Genomic DNA, 20543 nt, shown 5'->3' on the forward strand with positions numbered 1-20543 from the left:
TACACGAAATGACTCTAGTTCTATGGCAACATGTGTTGCTTCTTCAAGGTTGGATGGTCGAGTTTGTTGGATTTTCCACACCATATCCATATCGTCTTGGAGGGCGTCCAAAAATGCATCTTTAGCCAAAACATCCTGGAGACTTTGTTCAGCAGTTGGATAGGCCAATACCACCATCCGCTTCACAGCTTGTCCCAACTCAGTAAGTTTTTCCTTCGGATTCCGCCTACGGTTCTTCAACTCACTTCTATACAATTCCGTTTGATTTTTTGGCTGGAACCGTCGTTCCAAAGCATCCATCAGGGAATCGGTCCTTCTGGTCTGTCGAATAAGGGGGTGTGTCATTAACAAATCAATAAACTGCCTCTCCGACAAGTAGTTTGGTGAGATTTCTTTATCAAATACAATTTGATTGTTGAATATCCCACCTCTGCCACCAAAATCTGTAACGCACCAGTAAAGGGATAGGAAGAGAAATGTTCTACTTATCTAAAACTCTGGGCGTCAGGGAGTAGTACTTCTTGCCAAAACCCAATTCTTTGGAACACTAGTCCAATTTGAATTGGCACCGCAATATGATAGAGTTAAAGTGGGCACGTTACCAGCTTAAAAGTGGTATATTTGTGACAATCCTCCAATACAGCAACACCGGAACAGGAACCTCAAGATGCGATGTAAAAACACACTAATTCAACAAAATCAGGTTTATTTACAGCATTTAAATATCTAATTATATATTATGCTTAAAAGAAATACCACATTGACGTACAATATTGTGCCGAAATAAGTCGGTCTTGGTATAGAGATCAACCAAGTTGCCCTCTACTCAGCCTTAGTGTGAAGACAATATATTCACGTGCCACGACTGAGAGGGGTAATCGTTATGTTACCGGAGTGCTGCCGTTATGAGAGTCAAGTCTATTGTTGCGTCCTAGACGTCGTAGGATATTGTTCCCTCAATCAACAGAGTAGAAAATACACTATAAAGAATATTGAATCAAAATATAAATGGTTTGTACAACAGAGGTAGACATTATTTTAAAAAATAAAACAAAGTACAAACATCCTACAACAATTTTAAAGGTCATCAAACATATGAATACACATTTAGAAAATAATAATTTTACATCAGATGCTTAATTAGCCTAATTATAAAATATATATCTAAGTCTGGCAGATTACAAATAATACGTATGGAAAACGACAAAGTAGTCGAGATTATATGAGTACCATAACGGAAGTTGTTTACAACTATTAATAGACAATTATAAGTATTTTAAATCATCGATAGAAAATGTTTAAAAAGCATGACACGGCAAACGATTCATGGTAACGGCTAAAACTATCGTTTAACTTTACAAGAAATAGTATTATCGTTAAATTAAGTGTTAATTTACCTGAGTTTGTGTAATTTTACTGCTGTCAAATCTTTGCGTGAAATTCGATATGAGTTTAGACTTGATCTGCCAGACGCACAAAAGAGTAAAAAAAAAAATGACTAGCTACAGACTACTACTATTTTCTTCTACATTAGAAAATTTATAAATATAAAATATATAATATATAAGATATAACTGGACACAGGGTGATGTTAGAAAATATATAAAGATAGAACTGGACACAGAGTGATGTTAGAAAATTTATAAAGATATAACTGGACACAGATTGATGTTAGAAAATATATAAAGATATAACAGGACACAGGTTGATGTTAGAAAATATATAAAGATAGAACTGGACACAGAGTGATGTTAGAAAATTTATAAAGATATAACTGGACACAGATTGATGTTAGAAAATATATAAAGATATAACTGGAGACAGATTGATGTTAGAAAATATATAAAGATATAACTGGACACAGAGTGATGTTAGAAAATATATAAAGATATAACTGGATACAGATTGATGTTAGAAAATTTATAAAGATATAACTGGATACAGATTGATGTTAGAAAATATATAAAGATATAACTGGATACAGATTGATGTTAGAAAATTTATAAAGATATAACTGGACACAGATTGAAGTTAGAAAATATATAAAGATATATCTGGACACAGATTGATGTTAGAAAATATATAAAGATATATCTGGACACAGATTGATGTTAGAAAATTTATAAAGATATAACTGGACACTGTAGCCTTGTTGTATGTTGCCTGGACTGGAGACAAAGATGTCACCGCTAATGCTATTACCTCCTGGGGTCGTAATGGAACAAAAGGGTATAGTAGCATTTACTATACTCTAGAATTATCTGGACAGGTCTATTGTTACCTATAAGTACTTACTATAAGATTAACATCTTGGGTATTGTTAATTGAGTACTTGGTAACAATAGAAAATAGACTAGTGTCTCCAGATGTCGGCCCAATTTGGAGGGAAATTTAAATTATTTTCTTTGTTCAGAGCGACACCTATCGGAGGATATATATAGGGCGAAAAGATATTTTGCCGAACTCTCGATTTGGCAAGGAAGGAGGAAGGACATAGGATTCATTCGTTAGCAAGGGTTAGGATCGATCACGTCGTGCTAAGAGGAAGAAGATCTCGGGTGGATTCTTCAGATTTAGTGTAGACCTCTTGTTAGTTTGAATATAGTGTAAATAAAACGTTGTTAATATCTTAGCTGTTATCTCATTGAGAAAGTAAATTCATATCCGATAGAAGTCCGTATCCAGTCTCTTACCAACGACTATACAGATGGTAAGAATAATCTACTTTGCAGTTTGTAAGTAGAACCCAACAAACAAGCCTGCCAACAAGCAGCTTGTCTATAACACAGAGTGCTGTAGAAAACTTATATCTGGACACAGAGTGATGTTAGAAAATTTATAAAGATATACCTGGACCCAGATTGATGTTAGAAAATATATAAAGATATAACTGGACACAGAGTGATGTTAGAAAATTTATAAAGATATAACTGGAAACAGGGTGATGTTAGATAATTATAGGGTGATGTTAGAAAATTTATAAAGATATCTCTAAACACTTGTTATTAGTCTTGTCCTCACTGAGAAAGTGATGAAACCGGGTCAAATATAATTTGTATACCAAACAATGTTGTTGTTTTCAGAGAGCTGATATAGATGGAATTTAAACAAGGTCAAGTGTTCCTAGATTTAGTTGGTTTGAGAAATAAATGTATAAGCAGACGTGATAAATTATTACTAAATATAGATTTATGTGATTTATAGTTATTTATAACCATATAACTCGCAAAACCAGTTTTATATCAATTCTCGTGGCCCGACTCTCAATGTCTAGAGGATTCGAACCAACAGCACCAAATTATCAAACAACGAACATACGATTTCATTGACATTTTGAAAACTTATACAACTTTCCAGTCTCGTTTGCATATTTTTTACAAACGTTTAGGTCAGCGAGGATTATAATTTATCTCACTATATGATAGTGTTTTAAGAAGGGTAGAAAAACATCTTAGAAAGGCTATTGGAACTCTAATATTACGAGAACTAAAATAAACTGTTAATTTCTTAGTTATATAATCAGTAATATAATAATAAAATGATAATACCTGATAAAAGATGTCTTTATATTTTACTTAGCTCCAATAAGGCGACTTTTAGATTAAACTATTAGTATCGTAAGACGATCACGTGACCGGGTTGAAAAGAGGGTTATGTCTTTTTATTGCATACATGTGTAGTCTTGTTATACCAATACAAAGAAAATCAGGCCCATGTAATAATTGAATTCATATCACACATACGTTGAATACGGCCAAACTACATTTTTCGACTCTACTCGACTCGAATGATTGAGTCGCCATTTTTGTTGAGAATGAATTACCATTAAATCATATTTTGAAACCCGTCCAAAAACCCATGAGCTATAATTTCCATAAGCAATACCGTTATTACCTTTTTGGACAACAAATCAAGTAAGGTATTCAAGTTGACAGTGTAGGCTAAAGGGAACCTCCTATGACGTCATCTTATGTTCGTAAACAGCATATTCTAGGAGGAATTCCACAGCGAAGTACACAACGTAGGTCAAATAAGGTCAAACGCACACCAGTGGTATCACTACGCCAAGCTCCGAGTGAAATATTGAAAATCTATAGACATTTTAGTGCTGTTCTACCATTATATGAACTGGATGATACATGCGAAATTATTTACCACGTCAAATGAGGGTAATAAATGATTAGGGCGGTTGAAAAGAAACCAGTTATTATTGACAAGCAAGGCACTGGTACAGGGTTTAAATGTGATTTCATGTTGATATAAAATGAATTAAAATCAAAGAAGAAAATCATATTATAGTTGTCATGTAAATGATTATACTTGGACTTTAATAGATGATAATTTACTAATTGGCGCTAATAATGATAATAAGTCAGGAATTTTAACAAATCTTGAATATCTGTCTTTAGTATTTTTTCTTCTATGTTGCTTGAATCATCTCAAATATTTGTTTCACAATATACACTTCAATTGTGATGATTATAATTTATATATAATGGCGACCATTTCGCAGGTGGTTTTAATTGGTATTTGAGTGTTTCAAAATCTCTGAAGAAATATTTTGGTGGGTTTCTTATGTCTCAAAATATGTATTTATATACTGTAAGTGTGTATTGTAATTTTATGTGTATCGGGGACACTTTTAACTTCTTTTTGTGACATTCCATTCTTCGCATTTGGTTCCTGCAATTCCAGAAAGAGTTAACCGGAAATGACGCAGCTCCCACAAGAGAATTCGTAACCAACCTACCACTAGACCACAATAACATAATAATATATTTTGTTATCTTCCTTCACAAAATGGCGGCATTTCTAACTAAACATTGCCAACACATTCACATTTTACTTCACCGTTGCTTTATAAACATCTTAACTACATCTTATATTACTTAGTTTTAACGGAATGGAAGAGCTGTATGGTATTTGTGCAAATCAGAGCGCAAAATATCTTTATTTATGATAATATGGCCGGTTCTGAATACAGTGAGCCGGTCGCTTCTTCTGCCTCTACGTCCACTAAGGGTCTTTAAGCTTTGGGAGAAAACCAACCCGATATTTATTATTAAAAATCTTTCTTTGATTTAAAGCTTTATAATTAAATAACGAATCCATTTAAACGGTATGACCCAATTTGATTGGATAACAGCGGCCACATACATTCGGTATATATCTGTGTAAGCAGAATGTAAATATAAGCTCCGCCCACTTGTTACCTTTCAACCACCCTAACCTGTTATCTAGCCAATGCCTTCTGTTATATAGTAACTTGTTACCTTTCAACCACCCTAACCTGTCATCTAGCTAGTGCCTACCGTTATATAGTAACTTGTTACCTTTCAACCACCCTAACCTGTTATCTAGCCAATGCCTTCTGTTATATAGTAACTTGTTACCTTTCAACCATCCTAACCTGTTATCTAGCTAGTGCCTTCTGTTATATAGTAACTTGTTACCTTTCAACCATCCTAACCTGTTATCTAGCTAGTGCCTTCTGTTATCTAGTAACTTGTTACCTTTCAACCATCCTAACCTGTTATCTAGCCAATGCCTTCTGTTATATAGTAACTTGTTACCTTTCAACCATCCTAACCTGTTATCTAGCTAGTGCCTTCTGTTATATAGTAACTTGTTACCTTTCAACCACCCTAACCTGTTATCTAGCTAGTGCCTTCTGTTATATAGTAACTTGTTACCTTTCAACCACCCTATCCTGTTATCTAGCTAGTGCCCTCTGTTATATAGTAACTTGTTACCTTTCAACCACCCTAACCTGTTATCTAGCCGATATGAAATTTAGTTTCCATGTAAATGGTTGTGGTTCCCGATAGAAAATATTACGTAATTCCAAATTCAGGATAATGTTTAAATGACCAGCTGGATGGTAGAGGAAAGGTGAATGGGAGCAATATGGAAGACCAATCAGCTCAAAAATCAGTATAAAAAATGTAACATTTGTTCTCCAATATCTAAATTAGTTTACATCTAGATAGAAAAATCAACTTTTGTAGTACGAATTCAACATTTTGTCTATTTCAAAATGTCATCAATATTAACCACATTTTCTGTAATACATAACATAACAGTAAATTTCTATTAACAATTATGTAGTAACAAATTTCAACATATAAATCTAGCTCAACAAATCTGCAAATAAAAATCCCCAGAAACAAATCTTCATTTTTCGCCTAATTCAAGTCTACAACTTTCTAACAGCACCATTATGACGTTAGGCGGCGCTGTTGACTGCTTCAAAATAAGAAACAGACTATAGCCAAGTGTTGTTTACCAAACCGAAAGCAGAGTTTACGGATGTTGAAAAATCCTCGTGGTTTTATAAATAATCTACCTGCACACGAGTAGACAAAATCATGAATCAGCCCATGAAAAAAAAGAAGCTCTTGAATATATGAAAAAGGCTGCAGACTTGCTAATGGGTGAGTTACTTATATTATAACTTATGACAAACCTAGTATATAGATAGATAGGCTAGGGCACTTTAGGCTAATAGTAGCAATGTCTAATATATCAGAGTCCCACATAATATAGTCATTTCTACATTAATCAATCATATCATGTCAAGACACCGATGAAAAATATTTCTTTGAAAACACCAGATCAATGAATTCAATTTTTCCGTTTAGTAAAAAAGTTCCAGAATCTACTAGGGCCTATTGCCTGAGGAAAGGTTTTTTTTAAATTTTTCAGGAATATCAGCCTCAAAATAGTAGGCCTACTGTTAGTCTTAGAATGTCTTTACTTTGATCAAAATATAATTTTTTGTAAGTTTACATTGAATAAAAACACAAATCGCCTCCCAGGGATTCCGACCCAAAAAATCCCAAAATTTTGGCTGAAAATCGTCCTCTGTATAAGAACAAATTTTGAAGTCTTTAATGTGTGCTCATGTTTTATTTTTATCAACTCAAAGACATTCTAATTCTCATAAAAATAATGGAAAAAATTCAAAAACCTTTTTACTTGATGGCCATGGATGGGATCTTAACTTTTGGTTGTGGAATGATGATTGATATTGTTGGTGTAAATACGCCACTGATCAGGATGTAACTCGCTCGATAATGTTATGCAGTTATGTGACTAACTTTTTGATTAACTTTTTACAGAATCTTAAGTGGTGAATCAGCCTCTACATCATATAGTAGGCCTAGGGTTTCATCATTTGCCCCAGTATCAAACGAACTACGAAGACTCTTTCAGCCATATTCAGGTACCGGTAATCGGGGTACAAGACAGACCTGTATTGGAAAAGGCAAAGTAAACTGGACACATAGATTTGTGTGTTTCGGTGAAAAGAATCCAGTAAGGATATTTCTCTTTTTAAAATTTCATTTAGGATCTGCTAATAATAATGTCTCTTGTAAATGAGTTAAAAAATTATACTTTAACCAACAGTTTATATATTTTATTACAGGCTTGTCATTATTACAATGTGGGTCTATTCCAGCCAAATTCTCTGAGCCCGGCATGGGGTCGTGAAAATACCTTTAGATTTTTCAACCCGGTTTCCACCTGTCAGTGATGTAGTTCAGAGGGGCAGACATGGAAAAATCATTTCAATGTGGGCGTATAAAAGGTTTTGTAAATTTGTTGTGAGTATCAGAGACACTGATGGCATCCCAATTTTCAGTCAGATGTGGTTCTTTCAATTCTTAATAATTCCTTTAATAACATGTAGCTGTAATAATGATTTGATTTCTTTTTCAACACATAGACGAGGAAGTCTGTCATTGGAGAGTGTTTTGAAGTTTGTCACTGGTTCGGGGGGAATACCTTTTCTGGGTTATCAGTTTAAACCAACAATTTGTTTTGTAGAAGTAGAATCAGATATTCCAACAAGCAGCACTTGCTAATGCAAGTTGTTCCTATCAGTAAATGAAAATAATTGTCCTAGAGAACGGGTTTTTGATTTCTTTGATTTGTTATTGTGGTCCAGAAGAGTTGATAAATTGTTTTTTCTTGTATTAAAGAGATTGTAAACATGTTTTTAAACATTTTATGTGTATTTGCACCATTCTAATTTTCGGTCAGATGTCTGTGGTACTTGCAATTACACTATTTAAAGCTAAGCATTTTACGAGATCATTATAGCAAAAGATTCCTATAATATCTAAGCGCCTTTGCCATAGTTATTTCATAAGACTCCTAGGTGGAATTACATAAACCAGACTTTTGACTGAAAATTAGATGCTCTCATTGTCCCTGATGCGCAAACAAAGTTTAGAAAACTTTTTTACAATTCCTTTAAAAAAGAATATGTTATGTAATTCAACATAACTTGTGGTTTAATTTGTTAATTTCCTAATCGTTTTTAGGACTGCATACGGGTACATAGTATAACCTATATATACTATAAACTGTCAACAATTGGTTCCTTAATGATATCCAAATTTCTTGGTGTTGCATCAGGTTCCATAGTGAAGTAGACGTTCTGTTATCTTCTTATTTATGATATATAACATTGTATTGTGTGAAACAATAGAATTTTTAAGATTATTGGTTTGTATTTTTATTGTAAATTACGTCCTAGATTCAAACAAGTGCAAGTGTTTTTATCAATTTGTTTGTATATATTATATGTGATATAACATTAGATGTATAGCTAATATTAAAAAGAAATTAAAATGTGACACCATGTAAAAATCAAATCACCAAAATATGTTGATGTAAGCTTGTTTTTGGCATTCTCGCCATCTGGAATTAAATTTTTTAACTGAGCACTCCCTACATTGTGCCTACAAAGCTTAGAATATGAAGACAATATTTATTAACATTAAAAATTGTCTTTGACAGGAAAATGTTTACTTAATTCCAAGCACATACTTTTCTCAAATTTTGAATTGTAAATACTGTATGTTAATGATATCTACTTTAAATAAAGCATATATTTCCATCATTTCATCAATTTTGATCAGTTCAAATTCTAACTGTCTGTAAAAACTGATCAATACCAAAATTTTGTATTTGTTTGTAATAAATTGCTTCAAATTCCGCTGATATTAATTCTGCATTTGGTGCGGGGATTATTTCTGGAACCACAACATGATCATATTCTGTTGCTACAGACCCATCATAATCAATCCCAAGTTGACATTTCATCCTGCAACACAAAAATACAAATTCCAGGAGTACAGGATTCCAATTGAGCAAGGTTACTATTTTAATTTGTGACAAAATATTAAATATGCAACTGCAAAGCATAGATATTTCCAAGGGAAAACAACTTTAGGAAAGTGGGGGGAAAATCAATATAGTCATTCAATCAATAATTACCTGATTTACAGATCATCCATCTGTCCTTCGATCCAAAGCTGTAATGGCGTTTTTTTGTGTGATGTTCTAATTGGTCTTCTCATAAGAGCAGATCTGAAATTATCCAGATATTGCTGAATTTGCTTTGAAATACAAAGTACAAAGCAAATATGTGGAGTTCATTATCTATATCCAGAATATTTTGATCTTCCATGGAACAGCTGATAATAGATAGATGTACCTCCACTCCATATTTCTCGCCACAATCTTTCAATCTTTTCAAGATTAGGTTCCTTTTAATTGTGCTAATAATCACATTAAGCAATTTGGCAATTTCTGACACACTAAAATCATATTCTAATAGCTCCTCCAAACATTCCTAAGAAATCAAGTAGCTTGGCCTGTCCACACTCCCTGTGTAAAAAAGTGGGGGTTGTTTTTTATTAACTATATGAGTATTTAGTAAATCCTCTTGAATGATAATCTTTTCTGGAAACAGTCCATTACATTATCCATATTTTCAATTTCTGATTTCAGACATTTGACTGATCATTTCCATGCACACATCGATATCTGATAAAATTCCTGGTTGCAGCTCATAATTTTCAAGTGTATGAATAACTTTAATAATTTTTTCTCGCAAGAGATTTTTCATTTGCTGTATGAGTGTGTGATCTGGATTTTCACACATGGTGATATAAATTATCACCTAAAATTGGTCCAAAAAAAAAACTCTACTTTCGGTTAGGCAAACAACACTTGGCTATAGTCTGTTTCTTATTTTGAAGCTGTCAGCAGCGCCACCTAACGTCATAATGGTGCTGTTAGAAAGTTGTAGACTTGTATTTGGCGAAATGTTTTTGAAGATTTGCTTCTGGGGATTTTTATTTGCAGATTTGTTGAGCTAGATTTATATGTTGAAATTTGTTACTACATAATTGTTAATAGAAATTTACTGTTATGTTATGTATTACAGAAAATGTGGTTAATATAGATATTGATTTTTCTAGACGTAGGGAAGTCTTAAACAAATAATTTCGATATTGGCGAACAAATGTTAAATTTTGTAAATAAATGTTCGGTTAAGCCTACAATTGAAGAAATAAGAATTTATAAATTCAAATTAGGCATTAGCAATTAGGAAATAAGAACATTGAATTTTGAACTGATTGGTCTTCCATAGAGCAAGAGCAAGTCAAGGGGTTATTTAATATATCCTGAGTATTTATGTTGCTCAGTGCTTCAAATTAAATATTCTATGCAATAGATTTACTATAAGAAATTGGAGGTGAATCATGTGAGAATTAGAATTAGTGACTGTGTAGTGGATAATAATTTAAAAAAAAATTCAATAAAGAAGAAAAATAAAATAATGTTTAATTTTACAAAAATAATTTTACAGAAACTTCTTAAATAATCATCATTTACAAAACTTGTAAAACAAATCGTTCAATAACACTGTTCAATGCATGTTCCATACATGTTCAATGAGTTATACTGTTATTATAACATGTTTATCGTATACAATACCTGTTCAGTGAGTTAATAACACTGTGTAATAAATACTGTTATTATAACATGTTTATTATATACAATACATGTTCAGTGAGTTAATAACACTGTGTAATAAAAACTGTTATTATAATATGTTTATTATATACAATACATGTTCAGTGAGTTAATAACACTGTATAATAAACACCGTTATTATAATATGTTTATCATATACAATACGTGTTCAGTGAGTTAATAACACTGTATAATAAATACTGTTATTATAACATGTTTATTATATACAATACATGTTCAGTGAGTTAATAACATTGTGTAATAAATACTGTTATTATAATATGTTTATCATATACAATACGTGTTCAGTGAGTTAATAACACTGTATAATAAATACTGTTATTATAACATGTTTATTATATACAATACATGTTCAGTGAGTTAATAACACTGTGTAATAAATACTGTTATTATAATATGTTTATCATATACAATACATGTTCAGTGAGTTAATAACACTGTGTAATAAATACTGTTATTATAACATGTTTATCATATACAATATATGTTCAGTGTGTTAATAACACTGTGTAATAAATACTGTTATTATAACATGTTTATTATATACAATATATGTTCAGTGTGTTAATAACATTGTGTAATAAATACTGTTATTATAACATGTTTATCATATACAATACATGTTCAGTGAGTTAATAACACTGTGTAATAAATACTGTTATTATAACATGTTTATTATATACAATACGTGTTCAGTGTGTTAATAACACTGTGTAATAAATACTGTTATTATAAAATGTTTATTATATACAATACATGTTCAGTGAGTTAATAACACTGTGTAATAAATACTGTTATTATAACATGTTTATTATATACAATACATGTTCAGTGAGTTAATAACACTGTGTAATAAATACTGTTATTATAACATGTTTATCATATACAATACCTATTCAGTGAGTTGATAACACTGTATAATAAATACTGTTATTATAATATGTTTATCATATACAATATGTGTTCAGTGAGTTAATAACACTGTGTAATAAATACTGTTATTATAACATGTTTGTTATATAAAATACATGTTCAGTGAGTTATTAACACTGTGTAATAAACACTGTTATTATAACATGTTTATCATATACAATACATGTTCAGTGAGTTAATAACACTGTATAATAAATACTGTTATTATAACATGTTTATCATATACAATACATGTTCAGTGAGTTAATAACACTGTGTAATAAATACTGTTATTATAACATGTTTATCATATACAATACATGTTCAGTGAGTTAATAACACTGTGTAATAAACACTGTTATTATAACATGTTTATCATATACAATACATGTTCAGTGAGTTGATAACACTGTGTAATAAATATTGTTATTATAACATGTTTATTATATACAATACATGTTCAGTGAGTTCATAACACTGTGTAATAAATACTGTTATTATAATATGTTTACTATATACAATACATGTTCAGTGAGTTAATAACACTGTGTAATAAATACTGTTATTATAATATGTTTACTATATACAATACATGTTCAGTGAGTTGATAACACTGTGTAATAAATATTGTTATTATAACATGTTTATTGTATACAATATATGTTCAGTGAGTTAATAACACTGTGTAATAAATACTGTTATTATAACATGTTTATTATATACACTACATGTTCAGTGAGTTAATAACACTGTGTAATAAATACTGTTATTTTAAGATGTTTATCTTATACAATACATGTTCAGTGGGTTAATAACACAGTGTAATAAATACTGTTATTATAACATGTTTATTATATACAATACGTGTTCAGTGAGTTAATAACCTTGTGTAATAAATACTGTTATTATAATATGTTTATCATATACAATACATGTTCAGTGAGTTAATAACACTGTATAATAAATACTGTTATTATAACATATTTATCATATACAATACATGTTCAGTGAGTTAATAACCTTGTGTAATAAATACTGTTATTTTAAGATGTTTATCTTATACAATACATGTTCAGTGGGTTAATAACACAGTGTAATAAATACTGTTATTATAATATGTTTATCATATACAATACGTGTTCAGTGAGTTAATAACCTTGTGTAATAAATACTGTTATTATAATATGTTTATCATATACAATACATGTTCAGTGAGTTAATAACACTGTGTAATAAATACTGTTATTATAACATGTTTATCATATACAATACATGTTCAGTGAGTTAATAACACTGTGTAATAAATACTGTTATTATAACATGTTTATCATATACAATACATGTTCAGTGAGTTAATAACACTGTGTAATAAATACTGTTATTATAACATGTTTATCTTATACAATACATGTTCAGTGAGTTAATAACACTGTGTAATAAATACTGTTATTATAACATGTTTATCATATACAATACGTGTTCAGTGAGTAAATAATGGATAACAATCACTTTTTTTCTTAAATACGACGTTTCGGCAAAATTCCACTGGAAGCAAAGCATAAATATATACAAACATGTAACGATAGGATGTAATGATAACTATGATGTATAATGGAATAGAATACCTAGTGTTAGTAGATAATTATGTTTTACTATCACTATCCTATAGTTGTGACATTGTGGCATCATTTGTAGATCGGTGGTCTAAATCTATAAAGCCCAGATGAATCAGCCCTTACAAATAACCCCCAATCATTTTTTTTAAAATAACAGATCAGTAAAATCAGTAAAAAAAATAAAAAAAAGGTCTACAATGTACAATATGAATGATATGAGAGATTATAAACAGTCATGACTATTCATGTTTTTTTTCTAGAACATAGTTCCTGTTTCACAAAATGTTATTTGGGATAATTTCAGTGTTCCAGTCATTTAATAGGTAAATTACTAAAATTGATTAGCCAATCGGATTCTTGAAATCTTAATTAGAGCAGAATGGAAACTATTAACCGAAGTAATTGATTTATCAAACCCGGATTTCGACTATAACACTCAATGATATTGGAATCTGAATCTAAAATTGCATAAGAATCTTAATCTGAATCTAAACCCAGATCTAGGCCTTAATCTGCATCTAAATATGAACCTAGATCTATGTAATCTGAATCTGAATCTGAATCAGAGTATTTTAGACCACATTTAGATATTTACAATTTTTATACACCAAATAATCATTCTCATAATCATCATTCTCCTTATTTAAATCATAGGAATCATAATCATCATTAAAAGACTCGAACTGATCAGGCAGTGAAAATCGTTTAGAATCTTTATCTTTAAATAGAATAAATCTAGTTAATGGTTTTCCAACCATAGAATTAAGTTCTGAAATTCTCTCATGAATTGTTAGACCTGTATTTTGTCTGATAAATCTTCTACATATTTCTTTAAGGCTTAAGTTGTTGGTGCAATGAATTAATTTTTCGCTCGGTTTTTCTCTTAAAGTTTCTGACAATGATGCTTTAGATTCCTCAACTTCAAAATGTAATACTTGTGTAATTTGTTCAATTGAGCCACCACTTAAATACAAGATTTGCCTTAATACATTCCTAGATTGTGAAGAAAATTCCTCCAGAGATAACTGACCATAGGAGATATCTCCATCATCTGAGGTTAAAAGTTGCAGGTTGACATATTTATTAACAAGAAATTTGATAAAATCGACTGTTTGATCAATTTGCCATAATGATTGGAATCGGAGTACATTTTGAACAATAGTGTTACCATCAAGGCATGGCTGATTAAAAGATTGTCTACAACCATGAGATAGAAGTAAATTAAAACATGTTAAATCATAAACATTGTTAGTTAAATCTATGTATTGTAGAGCAGATCGACCATGGTTGTCCACAATATTCAGATCGGCTTCATGTATTAATAGTTTTTCTAACAATTTTCTATCATTTGTCATACAAGCCAAAATTAAAACTGTTTTCCCTCCCTTATCTTGCACATTGACGTCTGCACCAAGATTGAGTAAAATATCAATACATGCAAGATATCTGGGATAGTATCCACGGGCGCGTAACTTTTCCTCTTCTGAGTTGACTCATATTTAATTTTTCTTTTATCAAAGTAAATCCGATGACACTAAGGTGAAGTGCTGTATGACCCTGATGGTTTTGCCTATTGACGTCACAGGTAAAGCAGCTAAAAATTGAATAAAGGGTAAATTATTTAAAAGTGAGGCCACCATTAATGGTGAATTACCATCATTATTTATAAGATCTAATTCATAATCAAACAAAAAACTAAAATCTATATATAAATAATCCATATAAAACTGAGCTAATAGATGGACTATATTTTCACTTGATGATGTTAAAGAATTGATATAGAGACCATTCTGAATAAAAAACCATAGAGATTGAAAATCATTTTTCCTCAGAATATATTCAAATAATTGAAGGTGATTATCAACATGATCAGTTAAAACATCAACATTATGTTGGATTAAAACATGAAACAATTCCACATTCTGACGTTGTGCTATTTTATAAAGAGTTCGTAGGCCAGACTTAGTGGAGAACTGTGAATGCCCCTCCTGATTTTTTATATTGGTATCACTGCTTTCAATTAAACATCTTACAATGTCTATTTTACTGCTGCTGACAGCTGCATGTAATGGTGTTTTACCGTGCCTGTTCTGTATATTAACATCACAGGTACTACAATGTATCAAACACTTTACAATGTCTATATTACCCCAGTCTACAGCTATATGTAACGGTATTCTAACTTCAATATCCTGTAAGTTAACCTTACAGGTACTACACTTTATCAAACACTTTACAATATCTACATAACCCTCCTTTACCGCTATATGTAATGGTGTATCTCGGTGAATGTCCTGTAAGTTGATATTACAGGTATCATACTCTATCAAACACTTTACAATGTCTACATTACCATCCCTTGTCGCTAAATGTAACGCTGTATAACCTCTATGGTCCTGTAAGTTAATATCACATACACCACTCTGTATCAAATTATTTACAGTCAAGAGATTATTAATCTTTACGGCAATAAATAAAGATGTTCTGGTTGACATTTTTAAATCAATCTGTAATAAATAAAACAGTAATTATTTAATCATGTAATTATAAGATCTTGTCTCAAACTAACTCAAATATTGGTATTTAACCATTCTGGCATTGGATTTGTCCACTCAGATCCCCTGCAAGAGCGTCCACATAGCTAATGATATCTACTTTGTTTATTTGTTACATTCCACATATTCTATGAACGAGGGAGTTGCACCCGTTTTAATACCACCTTTAAAAACAATCTCTCTCTTTAGCGAATATTATCATTAATTTTTCTGCAGCCATTGTAAAATCATTCTCGATTCTTCTGTTAACGCCAATAGAGAGTTTAATCCTTGTTTTAAGAACTTGCTTATTATAACTTTCTACATAACATACAGTTAAAAACCTTGGTAGGGTTGAAACATCAGAATTTTGTTGATTGAGTGATCATCGGATAGATAGCTCGTGTTTTTCGAAATTACATCTTCTTCTAAATGTCCTAATTATAATATACATCTTCCTCGTGAATTTAGACTTCTGACAAAGTTTTAACAAAAACAAACATACCGGCTGACCAAACTCGTTAGCGAAACATATTGCTTCGTGTATCACAAGTCGACAGTTATACAGATTAACAGGACGTCCCGACTTCTGCAAAACATCTTCTAATGTAGGATGAATAACGGCAAAACAAAATTAAGGTTGAATTGTACCTAGAAACCATAATTCAGTCAGATGTCATAGGTTGAATGTTGATGTTTCAAGGACAATAAGTAACATCTATTCTAGAACCACAATGATGGGACAGTATAAAAACTAATATAAATCTAATTACCTGGATAGACAAATCAGCCAGACTCTTACCCTCTTAAAGCTTGCCAACTCTTCCACTGGTAGCAGTTTTTCATCACGTATATTTTTAATAAGATTGGTTAGGTTCAAACCCTGCAGATAATGTCTATTCTTTAAAATTACTGTAGCAGCCATTCTCTGAAATAGATAAGTACATTTAGTTGATTTAAGTATTAGTGTTTATACGACTGTATCTCATGTGAAATACAAGTTAGTTGAGTAAAAACTCTCCTCCAAAATATTTACAAAAATACTTGCAACTTCGTAAATATTGAAGTGCATCTCGACATGTCGGTCGGTGCAGCTTGGCTAGTCAAGAAAGGAGAGAAATGACCTGCCCAGAATCCACCGGGACTATGACAATATCAGGGAGTATAGATTGAAACTATTTGCAGAAATCTCATTTAGAAATTTCCAATATGTCAAGCCGGGTAAATTCTTAGAATCTGGTTAGAAATGTAAAATATGATGACCATAAAAATTTTGAGTTCTACCTGCACAGGAAGTGACTATTTCCAAACCTTATCTTTCGTATCTAAATCTATTTCTAGAAATCATATTATCAAACATCCCAATCTTGGCAGCTTTAATCTTAATTAAATATATTTGTCAGTACAGTAACAATCACCAGTATGAAATATTCAACCTTCAGTCATACACTTGAACTTTTTGAGGTGATACTGAATAATATTACCAAGTTTCGCCTTTTAGTGTTTACTAGATAAAAATTTAATGTGTAATATTAAGTCTTAGAGTCGTGTTTTTTTTTATGTTTTGAGATATAAAATCAGAATAACAGGACATCACTCGAAAATTACAAATTTCTGAATAAAATCAGACCTCTTGGAATGTTTGTCGAGTCACTTTCCTTTTCAGTCGACATTTTATTAACAACTCTCTGGTTTAAAGTCTATGTTATGCCATTTTCGGGTGTCAATCATACCTTGGTCTGAGAAACGGGAATTATTCAGCTACGCCAATCGGCTTCACAGCTTCCAGTCAAACATCGTCTACGCACAGCTTCGACTAAAGATGTTTGGGTGTCAGAGACTGTATCAACTTTCGGATACCCCAAACTTCATAATAATGGTTAGCTTGTGAACGAAATAAAAAAGAAATTGCTAGTTAGAGGTATATGTGAAGGAATTGCGAGAGTTTTGTACAGGTATAGTATATCTGAAGACTATTTACATAATTCAAGGCCCAAATCAACACCCGAAAATGGCGAACCTTAAGTAGGCTACTTATATATAATTAAAACTAAAAATTCATAAAAAATAAATTCAATTTACATGATAGAGAATATAACAGGTTCACATTCTAGGCAATATAGCTGCTGGACATTACAGTGTAAAAATCACAAGAAATATTTTAGTGTAAGTCAACTTCGAAATTTTAGTTGAAAATTGCCTTCTACGGCAGGAAAATTCGACAAACCAACAAACTTGTTAAGACACCAAACAATATACAGACTAGAGAGGAATTCCTCAATATATCAAACACAAAGTTGTAACGAAGTTACTGTAGTGACTATAATATACGTTCATTTTATGCTGTGTACACACTATTATTCAAAATGTTATACCATGAGAGCCCAGCGAAAATAAATGGTTTGTATTAAAATTATATTAAACTAATGGACGGACAGACATTCAGGGGTCAGGGGTGATTATAATATATGATATACAATCATATTATTCATTTATATCAAAACATATTAGTAATCAATATGTACAAGACCTGACAACTATTGTTCAACATGTTAATAGTTTAATATGATTTTAATATGATCTAAAGTTCTGTATTACTATTTATAACCAACCAATTCTTATAGTTGTGTCTTGTTGTTATCGTGATAGGTGACATTTCTTTACAGATGAATTTAATTCCTGTTTAATGAAGGTATTATAAGTTCTTTTGAAAAGTTTTAATTGTAATCTAACCCTGAAAATTTAGAGGGCGTGAGAGACACCAATATTCGCCTTATCTCTATTATAAATTATAATCTAATTTAAACACTATGTAAGTCCGAGTCTACAATGGCTATTCAATCTGATTGGTTGTAAATCTGTTTGAAAGATATTCAGTGATTATGAAAATGAATTTCTGAAACTATTGGCTATCCCAAGTCACTAACCACTGTACCAATGGCATCTTCCCTGAGCTCCCAGATTTAACGTCTAATGGAGGGTTGCAAACTTTAAAATTTTAAGGTACATCTTTCTGGCCAGTTTTGCTAAACTTAACGACAGCCCTCTTGTACGTTCGCCGAGAGGATGAAAATTTGATTGGTTAACGCAGACGTCATAGATTTAGCTAAAAGATAACGAAAGAGGAACGAACGTTTGATTTTGATTTAAAAAGAATGCCAAAATTCGTAAATTGATCGTTCGTAATAGCTTTAAATTGTGATGATGTGTTGCAAAAATGTGGTAATTACAATCAAGGTATTAGACGCGGTTCGTAATATATCCGTATATCCGTGAGACAGAAACGACAATCCGTTGTAGTATTCACGTCTTACCTTCGACATGTGAGCCTTCTTAGCCATGCGTATCCATAATTATCCGCGTTTGAAAGTTAAAAAAACGACTACTGTTTTCCAAGAGTTTCCATTTTGTATAACATCTGATAAATGACGTCACATGTATACTGTAGATTCAATCTTCCTGCCCTCCTTCGTCTACTCACATCTGTAACGGGAGATGTCTTGGTGTCAGGGACTATATCAACAAGACGTTCAACTTTCGGATACCCCAATTTTCGGAGAGAAGATAAGCTTGTGAACGAAATAAATAAAAAAGGGATATCTTGTTTGAAGTCTATTTGAAGGACTTAAAGTTCTTTTTTCTTCTGACTGTTCAGACTACAAGACAATAGAAAATAGTAAAAGAAATTCCAGGGGCTAATGGAATCTACAGTATTATTGATGAATTGGTTATAATTTAGCAAGAGCGGATATCAAACAATTTTAAATTTCAATACATACTAGAAATCTTGTATTGATTGTTCAACATTGTTCTTGAATATTAGACTGAATTAAACGAGACAAAGGTCTTCGGGTTCAAACCTTTCACAATGTTATTTTATATAGAATCTTAATATGCATATATTTCTGTCAAACCTATTCAACTTTTACTTTCCTATCTTGTGGCAAAGAGGTTTTCAAGATTAATGAAACGTTTACCTTGATTGAACACTCACACAATATAGAAATATATTTATGATCGTCATTGTAGTACATTGTAGAAGTTAGTTTAAAAAATATATATTAAAATCGTTAACGCTTTTGTTCTTATATCGACAAAAGAAGATCTTCAGAGATAATTCATCATTCTAGTCAATGGGTAGTTGTAACCAACGTTTCTTTCTATGATCTAAACTACAATATATTAAATTGTTAGAAATCTTACAAATACTCACAGATCTTAGAATTCTGATAATTGTAAGCAACGTTTCGTTCAGTGATTCTTTATAAACTAACAGACTTTCGAAAAGAACTTTAGAAATGAACTTAGGAAACTGTCACTTTTAAACAGTGTTTCGTTCTGTGATCTTAATGATACTCGATTAGCTTAGAGCCTGTAGTAAGCTCAGAAATTTAGCTTAGAAACTATATTCTTTATTACACTATGCGGATTCAGCATTGGAAATTAGCATAAAACTTACAACTGTGCGTAACGTTTTTTAATATTTGTTACACGGATACGTTCCGGAAAGAAGTTTATGGAAAGGAGATTAGAAAAGGAGATTAGAAAAGGAGATTAGAAAAGGAGATTAGAAAAGGAGCTATATCTTCAAGAATTCGTGAGTTGAAACAACAGAATGTATTTT

General features: G+C 31.4%; 2 protein-coding genes across 2 annotated transcripts; both read right to left on the reverse strand.

Moving 5' to 3' along the window:
* Positions 1-1871: 1871 nt before the first annotated feature.
* LOTGIDRAFT_139047 (hypothetical protein) lies at positions 1872-6170 on the reverse strand (the record flags this gene model as incomplete). Its single annotated transcript, XM_009049265.1, has 3 exons — positions 1872-1974; positions 2063-2148; positions 6099-6170. Coding segments are annotated over 3 exons (261 nt in total), but the record flags the coding sequence as incomplete, so codon positions are not given.
* A 7787-nt stretch (positions 6171-13957) lies between these two features.
* LOTGIDRAFT_172391 (hypothetical protein) lies at positions 13958-19260 on the reverse strand (the record flags this gene model as incomplete). Its single annotated transcript, XM_009049266.1, has 4 exons — positions 13958-14790; positions 15040-15175; positions 16722-16847; positions 19234-19260. The coding sequence occupies 4 exons, from the start codon at positions 19258-19260 to the stop codon at positions 13958-13960; spliced, it is 1122 nt and encodes a 373-aa protein (XP_009047514.1).
* Between the last annotated feature and the right edge of the window lie 1283 nt (positions 19261-20543).

This window comes from Lottia gigantea (assembly GCF_000327385.1).
Source record: "Lottia gigantea unplaced genomic scaffold LOTGIsca_132, whole genome shotgun sequence".
Classification (NCBI taxonomy): domain Eukaryota; kingdom Metazoa; phylum Mollusca; class Gastropoda; family Lottiidae; genus Lottia; species Lottia gigantea.